The sequence below is a fragment of the Macaca thibetana genome, chromosome 7 (assembly GCF_024542745.1).
Source record: "Macaca thibetana thibetana isolate TM-01 chromosome 7, ASM2454274v1, whole genome shotgun sequence".
Lineage (NCBI taxonomy): Eukaryota > Metazoa > Chordata > Mammalia > Primates > Cercopithecidae > Macaca > Macaca thibetana.
The window spans coordinates 116,835,057-116,854,353 of NC_065584.1; the positions used below are offsets into that span (position 1 = coordinate 116,835,057).

General features: G+C 52.7%; 1 protein-coding gene, 1 long non-coding RNA gene and 1 pseudogene across 3 annotated transcripts; 1 reads left to right on the forward strand and 2 right to left on the reverse strand.

Moving 5' to 3' along the window:
* Positions 1-363: 363 nt before the first annotated feature.
* LOC126960126 (golgin subfamily A member 6-like protein 22) lies at positions 364-10,134 on the forward strand. Its single transcript, XM_050800134.1, has 11 exons — positions 364-533; positions 2,186-2,314; positions 3,403-3,453; positions 3,542-3,635; positions 3,731-3,837; positions 5,227-5,285; positions 5,615-5,756; positions 6,082-6,332; positions 7,713-7,867; positions 8,348-9,321; positions 9,982-10,134. Exons 1-11 carry the CDS (start codon positions 450-452, stop codon positions 10,042-10,044), a joined length of 2,109 nt encoding a protein of 702 aa, XP_050656091.1. The 5' UTR covers positions 364-449; the 3' UTR covers positions 10,045-10,134.
* Positions 527-3,646, reverse strand: LOC126960130 (uncharacterized). 2 transcript variants are annotated; one of them, XR_007727733.1, is made up of 3 exons: positions 3,571-3,646; positions 2,307-2,496; positions 527-1,641 (listed from the first exon to the last, which is right to left on the reverse strand). It is a non-coding gene; the product is annotated as an uncharacterized LOC126960130 (long non-coding RNA). The 2 variants fall into 2 exon arrangements; XR_007727734.1 differs by lacking the exon at positions 3,571-3,646 and adding an exon at positions 2,808-3,092.
* Positions 10,135-13,971: 3,837 nt separating the features above from the next.
* Positions 13,972-17,811, reverse strand: LOC126959274 (uncharacterized; annotated as a pseudogene).
* Between the last annotated feature and the right edge of the window lie 1,486 nt (positions 17,812-19,297).

Here is a 19,297-nt window from a genome sequence, read left to right on the forward strand (position 1 = left end):
AATGTAGGAGAATAAGGAAAGTTTTTCCAAAAAAGAGAAATCATTGTGATTATTTATCTTAGTGGAATGTTGGATAATATAGTCTGCTTTATCAATCATCAAGCACACTATAAGATTTCCATTTTAATAGGATTTGTACCTCAATTGAGGTAATACAGTTTTAAAGTTTTTAAAGTGAAAGCCAGCCCCGCCCCTATCCTGGAGTGGGCGGGGACAGAGGTTACATGGCGGGTTTCCTTGTGACATCACAGGTTCTTCATGACAGGCTGCTGTCTGGCCACGCCTCCTTTCCCTTGCATCTTTCTCATTGACCAATAGGTTTGAAGCATTAAGGCCACGCCCCTATTCTGCATTCTAGTGTGGCCCTGGTTACGCCTCCTCTGGCTCAGTCACACAGCTACCTGGTAGGTGACTGGAGGTGTATAGTTGTCCTCGCCTGGATTGTGCTGATGTGGCCCCAACCCCACCACCCTACCCATCCCATGATGTCCGAAGAAACCCGACCGATCAAATTGGCCAAGGCCAAGGAAAAGGTAAAACGCACCAGGTTGTGGCACCCCAACCCAGCCCCCGGTGCCCTCTGACAGTCAAGCTGCTACCAGAGTCTGTGCCACTGCTGAGGCACACCAGGCTGGGAACCCCCCAGTGCCTCTGGGCTTCCCACACCAAAATCTTATGATCCAGCCCAACCCCCTCGTGAGTCCTGCCCCTGCCCTCACCAGCCACCCCAGGGTGACTTTGAGCTCGTCACTCCCAGGGCTTCCCACGACACACTCTGCCCTTACCTCCTGCTACCCGAAACCCGACCTCCTTGGGCTCTTTGGGCTCACGTCTCCAAGGACCTGGGTGCCCTAGAACCTGCCCTCACCAGGTGCCCCATGGTCACTTTGGACAGGTGACTCCCGGGGCTCCCTGCTCCATACTCGGGCCTCACCTCCCGCCACCCAAAGCTTGACCTCCCTGGGCTCTTTGGGCTTCCATCTCCAAGGACCTGGGTCCCAACCCTGTGACCCCCTCCCCAATCTCTGGGAGCTTGGTCATTGCACTCATGTGTTCCCCCCACCACTCCACTGAGGAGTGGAATGTAGTGATGTCACACTCCCTCTAGGAACTGTCATTACTGCCATGAGACCGGTCTTTGGTCTTAGGACCCAGTCCCCTAAGTGTTCTTGCCCATTTCTGGTTCCTCTGGTTGTAGCACAGGTTTCCAGCTGGAAGGGGATTGGGGACTGTGGGACCTAGGAGAGAGAGGTTTCAGGCTGCCTTACTTCCTTAACACAGACGCTGACAGTGTGAAAAGCCTACACCTCCCCCATGAGCTCAACACATTGACAGTGTTCTGGGTGGCAACGGGAGAATGGGTTTAGTTTGATTTTCTCCCAGGCTTCTACTCTCCAGAGAGACTCGAACATTGTTTCTGAGTTCTCCACCTCAGACTTGAATTCTGCATTGTTCTGGGACCAGAGTGCCCCTCAGTCAGTGGTTGCTGCAGTGAGATCTGCCTATCTTCTGTGGAACAGATCTTGGGAAACTGAACTTGACAGCTTGAATCTTCCTCATCTCATCTCCACCTGGGGTACTTTGAGTGCCACAGGATAAATGTGGGGCATCTTTCTGAAGCATCAGTTTCCTTTGAGTCTACTGAGGAACAAAACATTAATGTACTTAGGGGTGACAGTCACATAGATGTATAAGAGTATACAAGACTTCTCTCTGAAATGAGGGTTGGGTTGTCCTCTTTCTGTTAAGTTTCCAGATTTCCCAGAAAGGCTGCCTTCTGCCATGAGCATACATTAATATAAACGTTTGAGAGGTAGTGGTGCCCTTCTTCACACTAACAGACGTGTGAGGGTGTATGACTCTAAACCACACGGTGTCCAGTGCCTGCCTATGTAATATTTGCTTTTCTGCCTTTGCCTCTGGTTTTGGTCCCTGGTAGCTGCTGACTTGTGGCAAAATCCCAGAGCTCAGAGTCAGAAGACTGAGTTTCAGTTCCATTAGTACCTTCTGTTCAGCCATGGTATCAATCCCTCTCAGTCACTAAGTGATTGTGACAACACTTCCTACAGTTGTTGGTGGCATTAAATCAGATGGTGCATAAGAGTATTTTGTAGAAACTGTAAAGCAGGATGTGACTGTAGGAGTTTCTAGTTCTCATGAGTATCACTGCTCTTCCTTTCCACAGTTGAGAGACTACCATCCCCAGGCCAACCCTAGTGTTGGTACAGGAGCAAGTGACACCAAAAAGAAGAACATAAATAATGGTGCTAACCGTGACACAACCACTTCTGGTGGTTGCCACTCACCTGAGGATGTGAGTCTTGGCTGGCCAGGCTCCTGGGGACAGAGGGTCCAAGGGGTGGTGGAAGGTAATTGTTAAGATTGTGGAAGAACTCCCAGGCACTGCTTAAGAATTCTGGGTTTGAATCCTCTCCATCTGCTGGGGATATGATAGAGGGCAAATTCCTTGAGCTCTTTGGGCCTCTCTTTTCACATCTGTAAAATAGGAGTGGTTTGGTTTTACCTACATTGGTGAAGTTTAAATGAGATTTATCATTGTTGTTTTTATGTGAATCCCTAGTCCACGGCCTGCTGTAAACTCTCCTTCTCGGGCTTGCATTTCCTGAGGTAGAGTTAGAGAGTATCAGAGGTGTCTGTTAGCTCTGAGAGTCCGAGAGTTAAAGGCCCACTAGAATGGAAACCTCGGGACCGAGCGTTCCTATCTGCCTTTTCCGTCCTATGTCCGCGCTGTGAAGAACCGTCCCTGGCCCGTATGTGCTCAGTCAATGTTTGTTGAATGAATGCACCTTTCTAAATCACAAGCTGGCAGAAGCGTGGGCTCTTCTCACACTCCATCTCTGAAGGTTTCTGTGACTGTCTTTTTGAGAGAATCTAGTTTCAGACTTTGAGTTCTGTGGCTGTGGGCAAAAACCAACAAAGACTCAAGTCCTTTTACTTTGGGAGTTGAGGAGAGTTTGCCAGTTCGAGTTCCCATTGGGTCTGAGAACTACCTTTAAAATCCATCCCTGGCCCCTGCCTACTGCTTCCTGGCCTGGGGAATAGAGTTGAAGGGGCCACCCTCAGTCACCTTCCTTTGACTCTCCCCACAGAAACAACAGAACCGAGCCCAGCTGGAAGAAGTAACGTGATTTCTTTGTTTGCTCACATGACTGCTGGGTTTGGAGGACACTCAGCCATAGAGGCCCCAGTCTCCTCTTGCCCACTCCCAGCCTGGGGAAGAAGGCTCACCCCCCGGATCCCACCCCGTCCACACAGGGTCCCTGATAACCTGGTCCCATGGGTGGGCCTGTCCTGGGGCAGTGGTGCCCTTCTGGGGGCATGTCTCTTGCTGTGCCATCTCTGCCTCCCCGTAGTAAGAGCTCTGTATTCCTCTTTCTATAGGAAAAGAAGGCAAGCCACCAACATCAGGAAGCCCTAAGGAGGGAGCTAGAGGTGAGTGGAAGGTGTGAAGTTCCCTCCTGTCCTCTGGAGAAGGTTTCTTTGCTTCTCTTTCAGCACTTGCTTGTCTTTTCTCCCAAAGGCCCAGGTTCATACCATACGAATCCTTACATGTGAGAAAACTGAGCTTCAGACGGCACTCTATTACAGCCAGCGTGCTGTCCAGCAGTTGGAAGGTGGGAATCTGGCACCCGGTCATCCTTCAACCTGGCACTTTGACAGGCCTTTAGGGGGAATCTTTTGGGCCGCATCTGAATGTCTCTCATTCCAGGAGAGTGCAGGCATCTGGTCGGCCGCCTGCATGATTCATGGAATTTTGCAAGACATTTAGAGTGGGATCTCTCTGCTGTCGCTACACAGAAGAAGAAGGCTGACAGGGTGAGTCCAACCACCTGCCCCGTCCCCTGGGAACCCGGCTTCACAGATGGAGGAGTGAGCCTAAAAGTCCCTTCTGCAGGATGGAGTGTCCTGCCCAGAAGACAGCATGGCCATTTCTTGCTGCTTTTGTGTGTGGTGGTTAGAGGCTGACAGGGGCTGAGTCGGCTGCTGTGGGTGAGTTGGGGGGCGCCGTGGGCAGTGAGTACCGGACATAGAGCTCGCAGGCCAAGTGCCCGCCCTGCCCATATTTGACTGTGGCCTTGGCCAAGTCCCAAGTGGCGGTTAGGATACTGGTACCATAAAGGTACAGAAGAGTAGCTTGAGTATGTTATTATTTGTGTTGAGAGAGGGAGCCTGTGTGTGTGTGTGTGTGTGTGTATTATGGGAATATACAATAAATGTTTGTAAGGATTCATAAACATCTCAGGAGAGAGGAACAGTGTTGGGGGGAGATGTTTCCCTTCTGTACTTTCTGAGTGTTGGACGATTCAAATGTATCATCCGTTCAAAATGTCAACAAATGATTAATTTCCTCCTTCTTATCTTTGCCCCTACCCCCAGTGAAAGAATGGGCTTAGAGAATCAGATATACCTGGGTGTTGAAATCCCAGCTCTACGTGATCTTAGGCAAGCACTTCACCCTTAATACCCCATGTTTTTCATCTATACGATAGAGGTAATAATGGTAACCGTCTCCCATGGAGGTTGTGAGGATGAAATGGGATTGTTAGCGCAGTGCCTGGTGAAGCAGTCAGTAAAGGTTCCAACAGTGGTAGTAGTAACAGTAAGAACAATAGCAATATTATCTGATCTCTCTGGGCCCCTGTTAGCCAGCTATGAATTCAGTCTCTTTCCCTGTCCCTTCCACCTTTACTGAGTTCTTTGAAAGACAAATGAGGGCCAGGTGCTCTGGCTCATGCCTGTAATGCCAGCACTTTGGGAGGCCGAGGCTGGCGGATCACCTGAGGTTGGGAGTTCAAGACTACACTGACGGACATGGAGAAACCCCATCTCTACTAAAAATACAAAGTTAGCCGGGTGTGGTGGCACATGTCTATAATCCCAGCTAATCGGGAGGCTGAGGCAGGAGAATTGCTTGAACCCGGGAGGCGGAGGTTGTGGTGAGCTGAGATTGCGCCATTGCACTCCAGTCAGGGCAACAAGAGTCAAACTCTGCCTGAAGAAAAAGAAAAAGTAAGAAAGAAAGAAACAAGACAAAACAAAAAAGAAAACCAAAGGAGACCCTGGGCTTGGAAGTGCCTTGAGAGCATGTCAGGTGTGACTGGGAGAGGGGAGTGGTGTGTGGAGTGGTCACGGTGGCTGTTGTTCCTGGTCGGCCAGCCGCTCCTCTGCCTGCTCTATCCTGACTTCACCTTTCTCTATTTGCAGTACATCGAGGAGTTAACAAAGGAGAGGGACGCCCTGAGTCTGGAACTGTACAGGAACACGTAGGATGGGGGATCGTGGGATGGGAGGTCTTGGGGCTCTTAGCGTGGGGGGTGTGCTGGGAGGTGGGGGTACAGGTGAGCATGGCGAGAGGCTCATACAGGTTTTCATGTGTGCACAGGGAAGCTCTAGTGCCGGCTGTGCCACTGACTCATGGGGTAGCCTCAGGCAACTCATGTCTTCTCTCTGGCCTGCCACCTGGGGCTTTAAATTCCTGGGGTCCCATCCAATGCCACGGTTCTGTGGTTGTGGAGTGAAAGTAGAGGGTTGATCACCACAGCGGTCCTTTCTGTTCTTCGTTCATTCCTTTATCTACTGCCTCTGGTTGTAGCATAACCGACGATGAGCTGAAGGAGAAAAATGCCGAACTACAAGAAAAACTTCGACTTGTAGAATCTGAGAAGTCTGAGATCCAGCTCAATGTAAAGGAGCTAGAAAGGAAGCTGGAGAAGGCCAAGCTCCTGCTGCCACAGGCAAGCAGCTACAGCCCCGGGGGTTGTGGGATCCCCGTCCGGCTGGGACCATGGTCTAGGGATCATGCAGGGTATGGGGAGGCTCCAGCCAAGACCTGGAAAATTTGGGCCCTTGTTCTGGTCCCACCATAGAATCCTCTAGAGTGTGCTAAAAATCTACAAAGTGGGGCCCTGCCTGGGGAATCAGAATCTCAGAGTTAGGGCTTAAAAATATATATTTTAAAGGATCATGGGTGAAAACCATTGTTTGATAGATTACATTTATATGACTATCCCATGAGTCTGTTTCCTTCTGAGGTTCAAACCAACACTTTCACTGTTCCAGCAGCAGCTGCAGGAGGAGGCTGACCACCTGGGTAAGGAGCTGCAGAGTGTGTCCGCGAAGCTCCAAGCCCAGGTGGAAGAGAACAAGTTGTGGAACCACCTGTACCAGCAACAGGAAGAGAAGATGTGGAGGCAGGAAGAGAAGATACAGGAGCAGGAAGAGAAGATATGGGAGCAGGAGGAGAAGAGGCAAGAGCAGGAGGAGAAGATACAGAAGCAGGAAGAGAGGAGGCGGGAACAGGAGGAGAAGATGTGGAGGCAGGAGGAGAAGATACGGGAGCAGGAGGAGAAGATACATGAGCAGGAGGAGAAGATACGGGAGCAGGAGAAGAAGAGGCAGGAGCAGGAGAAGGAGATGTGGAGGCAGGAGAAGATGCATGAGAAGGAGGAGAAGATGCATGAGCAGGAGGAGAACATATGGGAGCAGGAGAAGAGGAGGCAGGAGCAGGAAGAGAAGATTTGGAGGCAAGAGGAGAAGATACGGGAGCAGGAGGAGAAGATGCATGATCAGGAGGAGAAGATACAGGAGCAGGAGGAGAAGATACATGAGCAGGAGGAGACGATAAGGGAGCAGGAGGAGAAGATACATGAGCAGGAGGAGACGATAAGGGAGCAGGAGGAGAAGATGCACAAGCAGGAGGAGAAGATACAGGAGCAGCAGAAGAAGATACAAGAGCAGGAGAAGAAGAGGCAGGAGCAGGAGGAGAAGGAGGAGAAGATGCATGAGCAGGAGGAGAAGACACAGGAGAAGGAGGAGAAGAGGCGGGAGCAGGAAGAGAAGATGTGGGAGCAGGCGGAGAAGATTTGGAGGCAGGAGGTGAAGATACATGAGCAGGAGGAGAAGATACAGGAGCAGGAAGAGAAGATACGGGAGCAGGAGATGTGGAGGCAGGAGGAGAAGATACAGGAGCAGAAGGAGAATATGCACAATCAGGAGGAGAAGATACGGGAGCAGGAGGATAAGATACACAATCAGGAGGAGAATATACGGGAGCAGGAGAAGAAGAGGCAGGAGCAGGAGGAGAAGATGCGGAGGCAGGAGGAGAAGCTACGGGAGCAGGAGAAGATATGGAGGCAGGAGGAGAAGATACGGGAGCATGAGGAGAAGCGGCGGGAGCAGGAGGAGAAGATATGGAGGCAGGAGGAGAAGATACGGGAGCAGAAGGAGATAATACGGGAGCAGGATGAGGTGATGCGGGAGCAGGAGGAGAAGATGTGTGAGCAGGAGGAGAAGCTGGGGAAGAAGGAGGATATGCTGTGGGAGCAGGAGGAGAAGATGTGTGAGCAGGAGGAGAAGCTGGGGGAGAAGGAGGATATGCTGCGGGAGCAGGAAGAAAAGCTGTGGGAGCAGGAGAAGAAGATGTGGGAGCAGGAGGAAAAGATGTGGAGGCAAGAGAAGAAGCTAGGGGAGCAGGAGGAGAAGATGTGGAGGCAGGAGATGATGCGGGAGCAGGAGAAGAAGATACAGGAGCAGGAGGAGAAGATACGGGAGCAGGAGGAGAAGAGGCAAGAGCAGGAGGAGAAGATACGGGAGCAGGAGGAGAAGAGGCAGGAGCAGGAGAAGGAGATGTGGAAGCAGGAGGAGACGATAAAGGAGCAGGAGGAGAAGATATGGGAGCAGGAAGAGAAGAGGCGGGAGCAGGAGGAGAAGATGTGGAGGCAGGAGGAGAAGATACATGAGCAGGAGGAGAAGATGCATGAGCAGGAGGAGAAGATACGGGAGCAGGAGAAGAGGAGGCAGGAGCAGGAAGAGATTTGGAGGCAAGAGGAGAAGATACGGGAGCAGGAGGAGAAGATGCATGATCAGGAGGAGAAGATAAGGGAGCAGGAGAAGAAGATACACAAGCAGGAGGAGAAGATACCAGAGCAGAAGAAGAGGCAAGAGCAGGAGGAGATGTGGAGGCAGGAGAAGAAGATACGGGAGCAGGAGGAGAAGATGCATGAGCAGGAGGAGAAGATACAGGAGCAGAAGGAGAAGATGCACAATCAGGAGGAGAAGATACAGGAGCAGAAGGAGAAGATGAATGAGCAGGAGGAGAAGATACATGAGCAGGAGGAGATGATAAGGGAGCAGGAGGAGAAGATGCACAAGCAGGAGGAGAAGATACAGGAGCAGAAGAAGAAGATAGAAGAGCAGGAGAAGAAGAGGCAGGAGCAGGAAGAGAAGATGTGGAGGCAGGAGGAGAAGATACGGGAGCAGGAGGAGAAGATGCACGAGCAGGAGGAGAAGATACAGGAGCAGAAGAAGAAGATAGAAGAGCAGGAGAAGAAGAGGCAGGAGCAGGAGGAGAAGATTTGGAGGCAGGAGGAGAAGATGCATGAGCAGGAGGAGAAGACACAGGAGAAGGAGGACAAGAGGCGGGAGCAGGAAGAGAAGATGTGGGAGCAGGAGGAGAAGATTTGGAGGCAGGAGGAGAAGATGCGTGAGCAGGAGGAGAAAATACAAGAGCAGGAACAGAAGATACAGGAGCAGGAGGAGAAGATACGGGAGCAGATGTGGAGGCAGGAGGAGAAGATACAGGAGCAGAAGGAGAATATGCACAATCAGGAGGAGAAGATACGGGAGCAGGAGGATAAGATGCACAAGCAGGAGAATATATGGGAGCAGGAGAAGAAGAGGCAGGAGCAGGAGGAGAAGATGCGGAGGCAGGAGGAGAAGCTACGGGAGCAGGAGGAGAAGATATGGAGGCAGGAGGAGAAGATACGGGAGCAGAAGGAGATAATACGGGAGCAGGATGAGATGATGCGGGAGCAGGAGGAGAAGATGTGTGAGCAGGAGGAGAAGCTGGGGAAGAAGGAGGATATGCTGCGGGAGCAGGAGGAGAAGATGTGTGAGCAGGAGGAGATTCTGGGGGAGAAGGAGGATATGCTGCGGGAGCAGGAAGAAAAGCTGTGGGAGCAGGAGAAGAAGATGTGTGAGCAGGAGGAAAAGATGTGGAGGCAAGAGAAGAAGCTAGGGGAGCAGGAGGAGAAGATGTGGAGGCAGGAGGAGATGATGCGGGAGCAGGAGAAGATGATGTGGGAGCAGGAGAAGATGATATGGGAGAAGGAGCAAAAGATACGTGAGCAGGAGGAGAAGATGCGGAGGCAGGAAGAGAAGATGCGGGAGAAGGAGGAGAAGATGCAGAGGCAGGAGGAGAAGATGTGGGAGAAGGAGGAGAAGATGCAGAGGCAGGAGGAGAAGATGCGGGAGCAGGAAACGAGGCTGTGGCAGCAGGAGGAGAAGATGCAGAAGCAGGAGGTGAGACTGCAGGAGCTGGAGGAGAGGCTGGGGGAGCTGGGGCGGAAGGCCAAGCTTTGGGGGAGCAGGCGGAGGTGGTTGCAAACCCTGGAGATCATACAGAGCGAACTCACCACAACTTAGCAGATGGTGGTTGGCTCCCTCTGCTTTTCCACCAGTCTGTGGCGTACAGCTTCAATGGTGGGAAGAAGGGTGTGAGATTTGAGGCTGGGGAGGGAGGCATGGGCCTCTAGGCAAGGGAGGCAGTCACTTAGGCCTGGAGGAAGGGGCCAGGGGCCAGGGGCCTGGGCAGATAACAGAGCCCCACTGTGCCCTCGCCACCCTGTTTATGGGCCCAGAATCTGGAAGCCAGCCACTGCCTACCCTGACACCTATCCTGCAGGTGGAGCTGAAGAGCCAAGAGGCTCAGAGTCTGCAGCAGCAGCAGCGAGACCATTCCCTGGGTCCCCTGCAGCAGTACCTGGCCGCCTATCAGCAGCTGGCCTCTGAGAAGGAGGCTCTGCCCAGCTGCAGCAGCAGGAAGCTCAGGGCAAAGCGGTGGCCGAGGTGGCCCCCCAATAGTTGCAGGAGACCCAGTTGAGGGAGTTGATGAGGGTGAGGCCCTGAGGGGGATGACCTGGCAGCCTCTGTGCCTTCTCACTCTCTTTTCTGGCCCCTTAGGAGCACCTGGAAGCTGCCATCTACCGAGCACATGACAAGAAGGCAAAAACAATAAACATGTAAAACCCGGCAGCAAGGCCTGGAGAAGAGTCAGCTGCCATGTGACTGTTTAGAATATAGTCTGAGCCCAAACCTGAAAAAAAAAAAAAAAAAAAAAGAAAAAATTACTTATTTTAAATTGTGGCAAAATATTGGTCAGGCACAGTGGTTCATGCCTGTAATCCCAGCAATTTGGGAGACTGAGGTGAATGGACCACCTGAGGTCAGGAGTTCCAGACCAGCCTGGCCAATACAAAAATTAGCCGGGCATGGTGGCGCATGCCTGTAATTCCAGCTACTTGGGAGGCTGAGGCAGGAGAATCGCTCGAACCTGGGAGGCAGAGGTTGCAGTGAGCTGACATCGTGCCACTGCACTCAAGCCTGGGTGACAGAGCGAGACTCTGTCTCAAAAAAAATAAATAAATAAATAACAAAAAAAAAAATAACAAAAAAAAACTTTCTTCCTTATCTTCCTTACATGTATGTTTCTATTGGTTTTTTTCTTGTATGTTTCTACTGGTTTTTTTCTTGTTCTTTCTCATTTAGTCTTGTCTTGTCTTATGGCGTTGCTAGTAAAATTTTATCTGCCTCCAGAGAGTACTGACTTTGACTTTATGGCACACAATTGGAGTAAGCGCAGATCACCTTCGTGTAGTTTGGGACTAAGCTGGTTCAAAGCAGGCTTTGGTTTTTGTGAGGGCTGGTCTATTTTTTATTCATTTGGACTCCTAGGGGTGGCCCTTCCTGGGTCCCCACCAAGGTCCCATCTCCTTACTGGGACCCAAATTCTCATGAGGTCATTTCAGCCCTGTGAGTGCCACACATTCAGCCAGGCTCTCCAGCCTCTTAACCACCACTTCAGACTCAGTTTCTTAACCTCTTAGCCCTCTACTGTTCACCAATCTCCAATGTCGGAAAAGCACTACAGACTGTCGGGGTCACCTCCTAGGCCTGGTCACTCAAGTCCTGGCTGAGGTCTCCAATTACCTTCAAACAGTTGTTTTTGGTGGTGGGGGCACATTTTTGTCCAGTTTCTCTAACTGCTTTTGTGGGGAGGCTAATCTATAACAAGCTACTCTGCCTTTAGTGAAAGTTGAAAACCTTCATCTGTCTGTTTTTTTTTTTTTTTTTGAGATGGAGTCTCGCTCTGTTGCCCAGGCTCCAGTACAGTGGCGTGATCTCTGCTCACTGTAACCTCCGCCTACTGGGTTCAAGCAATTCTCCTGCCTCAGCCTCCCGAGTAGCTGGGATTACAGGCATGTGCCCCCATGCGTGGCTAATTTTTGTATTTTTAATAGAGACAGGATTTCACCATGTTTTCCAGGCTGCTCTCGAGCTCCTGACTCAGGTGATCTACCCTCCTCGGCCTCCCAAAGTGCTGGAATTATAGGCGTGAGTCACTGCGTCCGGCCCATCTGTCTTTTAAAAAATGTTTTTAATTTGAGGTATAATTTATCTTCAGTGAAATGCACAGATCTGGTATATATTTTGATCAATTTTAACAAATGCATTACCCATGTATCCCACCTCCTTTGAAGATATAGAACATTCCTATCATCCAGAAAGTTCTCCTGTGCTTTAACCCTATCCGGCACTCCCCCAGCAGCTGATGAATGTGCTGAGGACATTGGTACAGGATTCTGGCCTCCCCAGAGGAGCTGCTTTGACAAGCCTGCTTGCCTTACTCAGCACTAAGTCCCTGCCTGCTCTCTCAAAATTTCCATCTTTAAACTGGTTGTACCTATAACCCTCCCTCATCAAGTCAGTAGATAAACAAACCCTGAAAAAAAACACCCCTTCCTGGCCCAGCAGCCCACAACCTAATCTTTCCTGTAACCCCAAACTATCACACATGTCACTCGCCGGCTGGTTCACCCTCCCTGGGGTGGCAGCTGCACAGGAGCAGCTGGGCTCACCCGTTAAGCAAGAAGCCAATAGCTGGACAGTGACACTCAGACCCCAGCCTGGGAGAGCCTGGCTGAAAGCCCCCTTCTTTCTGGTCCGACTGTGGAGAGAGGGGGCGGAGCATCCACAACTCTACTGACCTCCGCATCCTTCAGCTGTGCTTCCTCCTGGGAGACGGAGCTGTTCATTCATTTGGCCAAAGCTTTCTTGAGGGCTGTAGGTTTGACAGGCTGGGTGTGTGGGGGCCACTGTGCTAGAGAGAGAGGCTGGTGTGTCAGAAGGCAGCCACCTGGCCAGAGGAGGGTCAACCCCCTTGGTGTCCTCCTTCCCCTGACTGGACACAGCGCCCTGCACTCCCCACATATGACTGCTCCCCTCAGAGCCGCTTCCAGGGGAGGCGTTCTAACCCTGTGGGTGGGGACACTGTGTTAGTTTACAGTGGGCCATGGCTCCCTCTGACATCTCCAACTCAGAGGCAGGGGAGAAAAGATGAGAAATTCCCTGCACCCCCTCCCTCAGCACCCCCACCTCTGCACACATCCACATATGGAGACCCTGACGGTGGTCCCTGGGAGTGCCGCCATCTGCGCCTCCTTTCCATGCCTGCAGCAACCATGCCCTCTCTCCAGACCCTCACCCTCGTGGCTCTGTAGGGGCTGCACTGCCCTGGGTCCTGCCCCTACACCTGGGCCTCTGTACTCATCAGTTCCCCCAGTCTGGTTCTTATTTCCCCCAACAAGTAGGGAGCCTGTAAGGTCACCTGCTGAGCAAGCTGGGGGAGAGAGTAGGGTGGGGCTGGGAGGATGAGGAGGAGAAGCTTATGGTCGTGCTGGAGACTCAGCGGAGCAGAGTCTATGCAGGCCCATTGGCTGCCTGGCCAGTGGTGATCCCGCTCTCACCCTCGTTTCTTCTTTAACAAAACCATGACCACATTAAATATTGGACACCTATAAACCTCATAGACCCTCCTCCAGCCTCCCCGCCATGTATTGGTGAGTCTAAGTCAACTCTAGTCATTTCATTCCTCTGGACACTGATTGCCTGGGGCTTGGGCATGAGCTGCCTCTTCACCTGAGCCTGAGCCACACGTGTCCTCTGCACCTACCAACTGATGCACTGGGCCAGGGAGAGCTCCGTCTCGATGGAGATGAGCTGTGAGGAGCTGGTGGCTGGGTGGATCAGGTTGTTGTAACGGGTTTTGTTCAGAGGGTCATCCATCAGCTTCTGCTCGGCATGGGCCATTCAGCAGTCCCCTGGGTAAACACACAGACATGCTGGACCCTTGAGCAGCTGTCCCCCACTGCAGCTGACAGCTACAAAGTGGGAGCCGAGAGGGCCAGGGAGCACAGGCACCTCGAGGGCCGGCTCAAGCAGTGAAGGCGCTGGCGGGCCTGGCGCTCCCCGGGAACCTCAAATGACATTCATGACAGAGCTCAGTTACCTCCTCCCATGCCACACCTCTTCCTCCTCCTCCTCCCTCAATCAATGAACAGCATCCCACGCTCCACACATCTGATACAAAACTGTGTGTCTCTTCCAGACTCCTCCCTCAGTTCATCCAAGTGGCCACCAAGTCCTGTCTGTCCTCCCATCTCCACGGCTACAGCCATGTCCCTGCCTCCCCCGCCCTGTCCACCTTCTGTTCTCTCCACCCGCACTCTGTCCCCGCCATCCATGTGCCATACAGTGGCAGACTGGTCTTTCTACAGCACACTGGACTAGCGCCCTTCCCTGCCCACAGCTCTCAGAGCTGGAGGTGGAGTTGAAACTCATGGTTTGGCATTCAGAGCTCTTTCCCCCTCGGCACTGGCTTATCCAGAGCGCTCACAGTGCGGGGCAGGAGCCCCTGACTCAAATGTGGGTGTGGTGCACAACTGGGTCATAGGCTTTCCCTAAGAAGAGACAGGACTGAGATGCGGAGCTTTTCTGGGTTCAGAGTTAGACCCACAGAGTGCAAGGTTTCTCCGAGACACCAAATGGAGGGTCCAGCTGGCAGCTGGCTCCTGGTCCGGAGCTTCAAGGAGAGGTGTCAGCTCAGAGCCACATTCAATAGCCAGCTGAAATGCAGCCTCCTGCAGGGAGCTCCTGGAGCTTCCACAGCCTCAGATCTGCCCCTCTGCATACCCCAGATCTCTTGCCGAGTGGCGTTTGTGTCTTCATGTCATCTCCCTCCCATGGCTGGGAGTAAAGGTGAGGTGCAGGGACTTGAGCTTGTGTACTCTAGTGTCTTAAGGGAGAATGTGTCAAGTAGAGTGGAGGTGGCTTGGAAAGAGGGAGACTCAGAGGAGAGTGAAGGACACTGACCAGGCGAGCCTGGGAGCAGGAAAAGAGATGAGCGTGAGCAGAGGAAACTGCTGGGGCAGGGGGCGGATGGGAGGATCAGGGAATGAGGGGGCTGGAGACGTGGGGGTGGGGATGCTGGCGCCAGGCTGCCTGGCTCGCCAGGCTCAGGAGTCGGTTACATCCTCCCACAAGGGCCAGCTCACCTGGTTGCCCCAAAGCCCTCCCTCTGTGGGTGGGCCCAGAGGGCCCAGAACATGGATTACCCAATTGAGCAGGACAGAGGTGGACTCAGGTGGTGCTGGGCTGGACTCCTGGCTGTGGGGAGCAGCCACCACCCTGCCTACTGCGTCCACTTTCCAACTCGCTGTCTATCTGAACAGATGCAATATTGGGCACCTTGTGAAACGTGCTCCTGGTGCACCTGCTGCCTGCTGCCCCTCCTGCAGAGTGCCCGGGCTCTCCAGAGGGGATTCCTTGGCCTAGATTCTGAGTCCTGCCTCTCACACCCGGGGCTGCTACCCCAGAGGCCAGCTGCTTGAGTACCCTGGAAGCCTGTCTGTAGCCCAGGCTACAGCTGGGTCCGTCCCACAGCCCTTCTTTAGTGCATCTATTTGGACTGACTGCTCATTTCATAGAGAGGGGTGTGTCTTGCCCCAGCCCATCTGGCATGTCTAAGGCAGTTGTGGGGTCAGAATCTGCAGCTCCCAGGCCCCAGCCCTGCAACAGTAGGAGAGGCTGGACCCCACATCTCTGAAGTCCCACCAGGCTGGTGCGAGCGGGCTCCCGAGTCCAGGGCTGCTCTGCAGGCTGTGGGGCTCATGCACCAGCTCTTAGCCCACCTGATGTGCTCAGGTTTCTCACCTTTGGCCCTGTCCTGCCTCTCTGGCATTCGGCTGACCCTGAGGTCCTCTCCCTCATCTTGACCACCAGCTATGGGCTCTGACTTGGAGGTTCGCAGAAACTTAGACCATTTGGCCCGCCCCCTCCCCCATTTCTCAGCTGAGAAAACTGAGACCAGAGAGGGAAAGCAACTTTCTCAAGGACCCGAGCAAGTCAGAGGCAGAACCGGGTCTAGGAGCCTCTTCTCGACAGAGGTTCTCCCTGTCCCCTGAGCCTTTTTTAGTGCCTCATGAACTTCCCTGTAAGGAGACTGCCCCGCCGAGGCTGGAAATGGTGCTGTCCAGGGCGGTGTGTGCCCGTGACTGTGCCTGTGTTTCTATTTGTGAGTGGGTATGGGGGTGGGGATGAGGGGAGGGAATAAACGGCAGGGATGCTGCGGCTGGAATGCACTCCGCCTCACCCCAAAAAGGGGCGCAGGAGAGCCCAGCCAAGCACAGCACATGCTTCCACTTTCCAATATGCGGAATGCCTGTGAGGCCGGCTGGGCTCAGAAGACAAGGACAGGCCTTTCCCCACAGATGACGGGGGGTCCAGGATGAGCGGAAGCTTCTGCTGCAGCTTTGGGGGTCACATCCCAGCCCACAGGCTGACAGTTAAGCAGAGAAGCCGCGTCTAGGGGTCAGTCATGATCTAGTGATTCTGATGAGGAGGGGGCCCCACCAGCCTCTGTCCAGGGTCTTGTCTGGAAAAACTGCTCCCTGGCAGAAATGGGCTGATAATTTGAGAGGAAGCCGTAGCTGAAATTCTAAACTGTGTGAGTGTGTGTCTAGTTTGAAAAAGCATATCCGACTTCAACATTTATATTGAAAAAATGGAAAGCTATTCCCCTTGTTTTGGAATACAAACTACAGAAAGCAACAGTTAACAGAATCTTACTGGAGAGGTGAGATTCTACATCTGGAAAGGCACAGTGACTTTCAACTGGGGTGTGTGTCCTTCACTGAGGAAGGGAAGGTGAGATTTATGTTTAGTAAAAGGCAGCTATGAATTTACCTTTTATAAAGAACTTGCCACATATTATTACTGCGTTTTCAATCATGTCAGAATCACCCGGATGCCTGTATAAATGCAAGTTCCCAGGCTTCATTCTCGGAGATTCCGGTCCTGTGAGCCTAGGGTGGGGCCCAGAAATCTCTATGGGGTGGTGCAGGCTGCCCCAGGACCACACCTAAGAAACACTGCAACTGCCCCACACACACATCCAAGTCCCCAAATACGTAGGCAGGCATCTCATCTCCGTAGAACAGATAGGGAAACTGAGGTCCAGAGTGGGGAAAGAAATGGCACAGGGTCACCCAGCAAGTAGTAGCAGAGCCACGACACACCCACTGTCTGCGGACACCATCTCTGATGACAGCTCCACCTCCCTTCAGGAACCTTGCCCACCCCCACCCCTACCTCCTGCTGCCCCTATGGTGGGTCTCTGTCCAAGGAAGATGTAGCCCTGGTCCTCTAGGCTGACTGGGGCTCAGAGGAAATGCTTGGCGCAGAACGTAGGAGCTAGAAGGGTTCTTGGAATTCAGGTGGGGAAACTGAGGCCCAAAGAAGGGAGTCCTCAGATTTGAACTGTGTCTGGAGAAGGTCTGATTCTCCTTCCTGAGTAGTAGGTTTGGCTTCAGTAGCCTGACCCTCAGTCAAGCTGGCTGTCCAGGCCCGCCACACCTCAGGGTGGGTGACCAGAGGCGGCGGTGCCATAAAACACGTTTCCTGGGAGATCCACCCCCAAAGCTCAAAACATTCCAGGCCTGGTGATTTGGGCACGCCCCCTTCCCTCTCGGCCCCGTTTCCCCATCTCTACAATAGCTGTGTTGGAGGAGACTTTTCTCTGAGACTGAGCTGCAGATGTTCTCCCGGGTGCCTTTACCGCCCAGGTTGCTGGCTCCTCTGTGCCCACTCTTCAAGACAGTCAGCTCTTAGGTGAGGAAGGTGCCTTGGCCCTATCAGGAGTAGGAGCTGGTGTCCCTGAGCCTCCCAGACCAGTGGGGATGACCCAGGCTGCCTGCAAAGCTGCTGCCCAGCCCACAGACACTGCCTGGGAGGCTGGCCCCGGCCCTCGCAGCAGCTCTGAGAAGAGGCAGCCCTCACTTCAAAACTCGCAGAGCCACCCATGCCTTCCCTAAGCGCGAAGAGGCTTTTAGGAAAATGAATCATCTCAAGTTCAAACCCATGGGGTTGCTGAAAGACGAGACAGTACGGGGTGAGCTGGCGCGAGGGAGCGCGGCTCTGTGCAGACTCTGCAGGGAGGGCACTTAGGAAAAGGGACTGGAGTCTGGGAGGCTGACCAGCTCAGGGTTAAAGGGAGGGGATGGAGCTGGAGTGAGCTGGCCTCATCCTCCCCCTTGGGCTTTCCAGCCTGGGCTCAGGTGATTCAAGGGAGCAAACACCTCCTTTTCCGGACCAGGGAGTTCTCGCCACGTTTTGGAATCGGTACCATTCCCTTGGGGGCTGGGGGGCAGCCCCCACCTCCAGACCTGGCTGGAACTGCTGCCTCAATTCTGGATCCCAAAGAACCTCTGGCAGCTTCTCCATCTCCCTCCCAGTCCAGCCTCACGTCCTCCCCCGTGAGGGCCCCAACAGCCAATCTGACAACTGGAGGAACAAGGCAGGAAGGGCAGGGTCTGAGGGAGTGACCACCTCGGAAGGCAGCTCGGCCACCTTCTCTCCAGGACTCTCAGGCTTGCATTCGTATCGCTCCCTCGACATCCTTTTGCTATAATCTGGCATCTAGACAGACAGATGGTCTTTAAAAACAACAACACTGTTGACGTGGAGCAGACATCCCCTTTGGAATGGTTTGGAGAAGTTAGGGTTGAGGGCATCCTCTCTTCTGCAACCTGCAGGAGTAATAGGTGAGATATAGAAAGTAAATAAAGGCCGGGCATGGTGGCTCACACCTGTAACCCCAGCACTTTGGTAGGCCGAGGTAAGAGGATCACTTGAGGCCAGGAGAACAGCCTGGCCAATATTGCAACATCCCGTCTCTACTAAAAATGTAAAAATTAGCTGGGCATAGTGGTGCACACCTGTAGTCCCAGCTACTCAGGAGGCTGAGGCAGGAGAATCACTCGTACCCGGCAGCTGGAGGTTGCAGTGAACCGAGATCCCGCCACCACATTCTAGCCTGGGGGACAGAGTGAGACTCCATCTCAAAAAATAAACATAAAAAATAAAGTAAATAAAAAAGACATGCCCAGGCTGAAAAATAAGTTAATCATTATCTCCATGAATGAAAAGCAGAAAAGAAATGCAAAGTGGTTAGAGACTGAAGAGCCTGGACCCTGCTGGGCTTTGGAAACCAAAGATGGTGGCAGGTCCTTTGGGATAAAGAGGGACCAGCTGGGAGCTTGGGTGGACCCCAGTACTTCAAAGGCTGCTGGCCGGGCATGGCAGCTCATGCCTGTAATCCCAGCACTTTGGGAGGCCGAGGAAAGTAACTCATGTCAGTGTGAAAGCAAATCAGACAGGACAGGGCAACATGGAGGGGAGGAGAGCCAAACCGGGGCCTGGTTCCAGACCCGCCCCGTTGAGCCAGGAGCACAAGTGGCTCTCTGCACAACATCAAAGGCGAAGGAAGACATGCTTTCAGGTCCACTTTAACTCAGGTTCCTAATGTGACAGCAGGCTTGTCAATCTCACTTGCCCTGTGGCTTACACCAGAAAACTACCAGCAGTGTGAGTGAGGACAGAAGCAGGAGACAGAGGAGCCAGGGTTTGGGAATCCCACAGCAACCCACAGGCCCTCATCACACACACAAGGATGCGCCCTCACTGGGCTCACCACACCATTCGACATCACCTTTCAGCTTCACTACCTGATAACCTGCCTGGAGAACCCCACTGTAACACAAGAAACAGGGCTAGAATCTAGCGTGGAAGCTACACCTGAAGGAGCAAGAGACGGTAATACAATACAGTGACATTTTTAATTTATTTCGTTCATATAAAATTTAGAGCCATAATCAAAACGTGTAATTCTGATGGGGTTCACTACTTACAAAAACTTCACGGCGCTCTATTTTCAAATGGAAATGGTGTTCTGTGGCTCCTGGCCGGCATGTAACTAAAGAGTTACTCTGAAATCTGTTTCACAGCTTATTTTTGGCAAGCAGCAATTTCTTCAACCCAGGTCTTCCAAGGGAAAAAAGGACATGAAATGTATCCAAAAGTCTCTTACAATCTTTAGATAAAC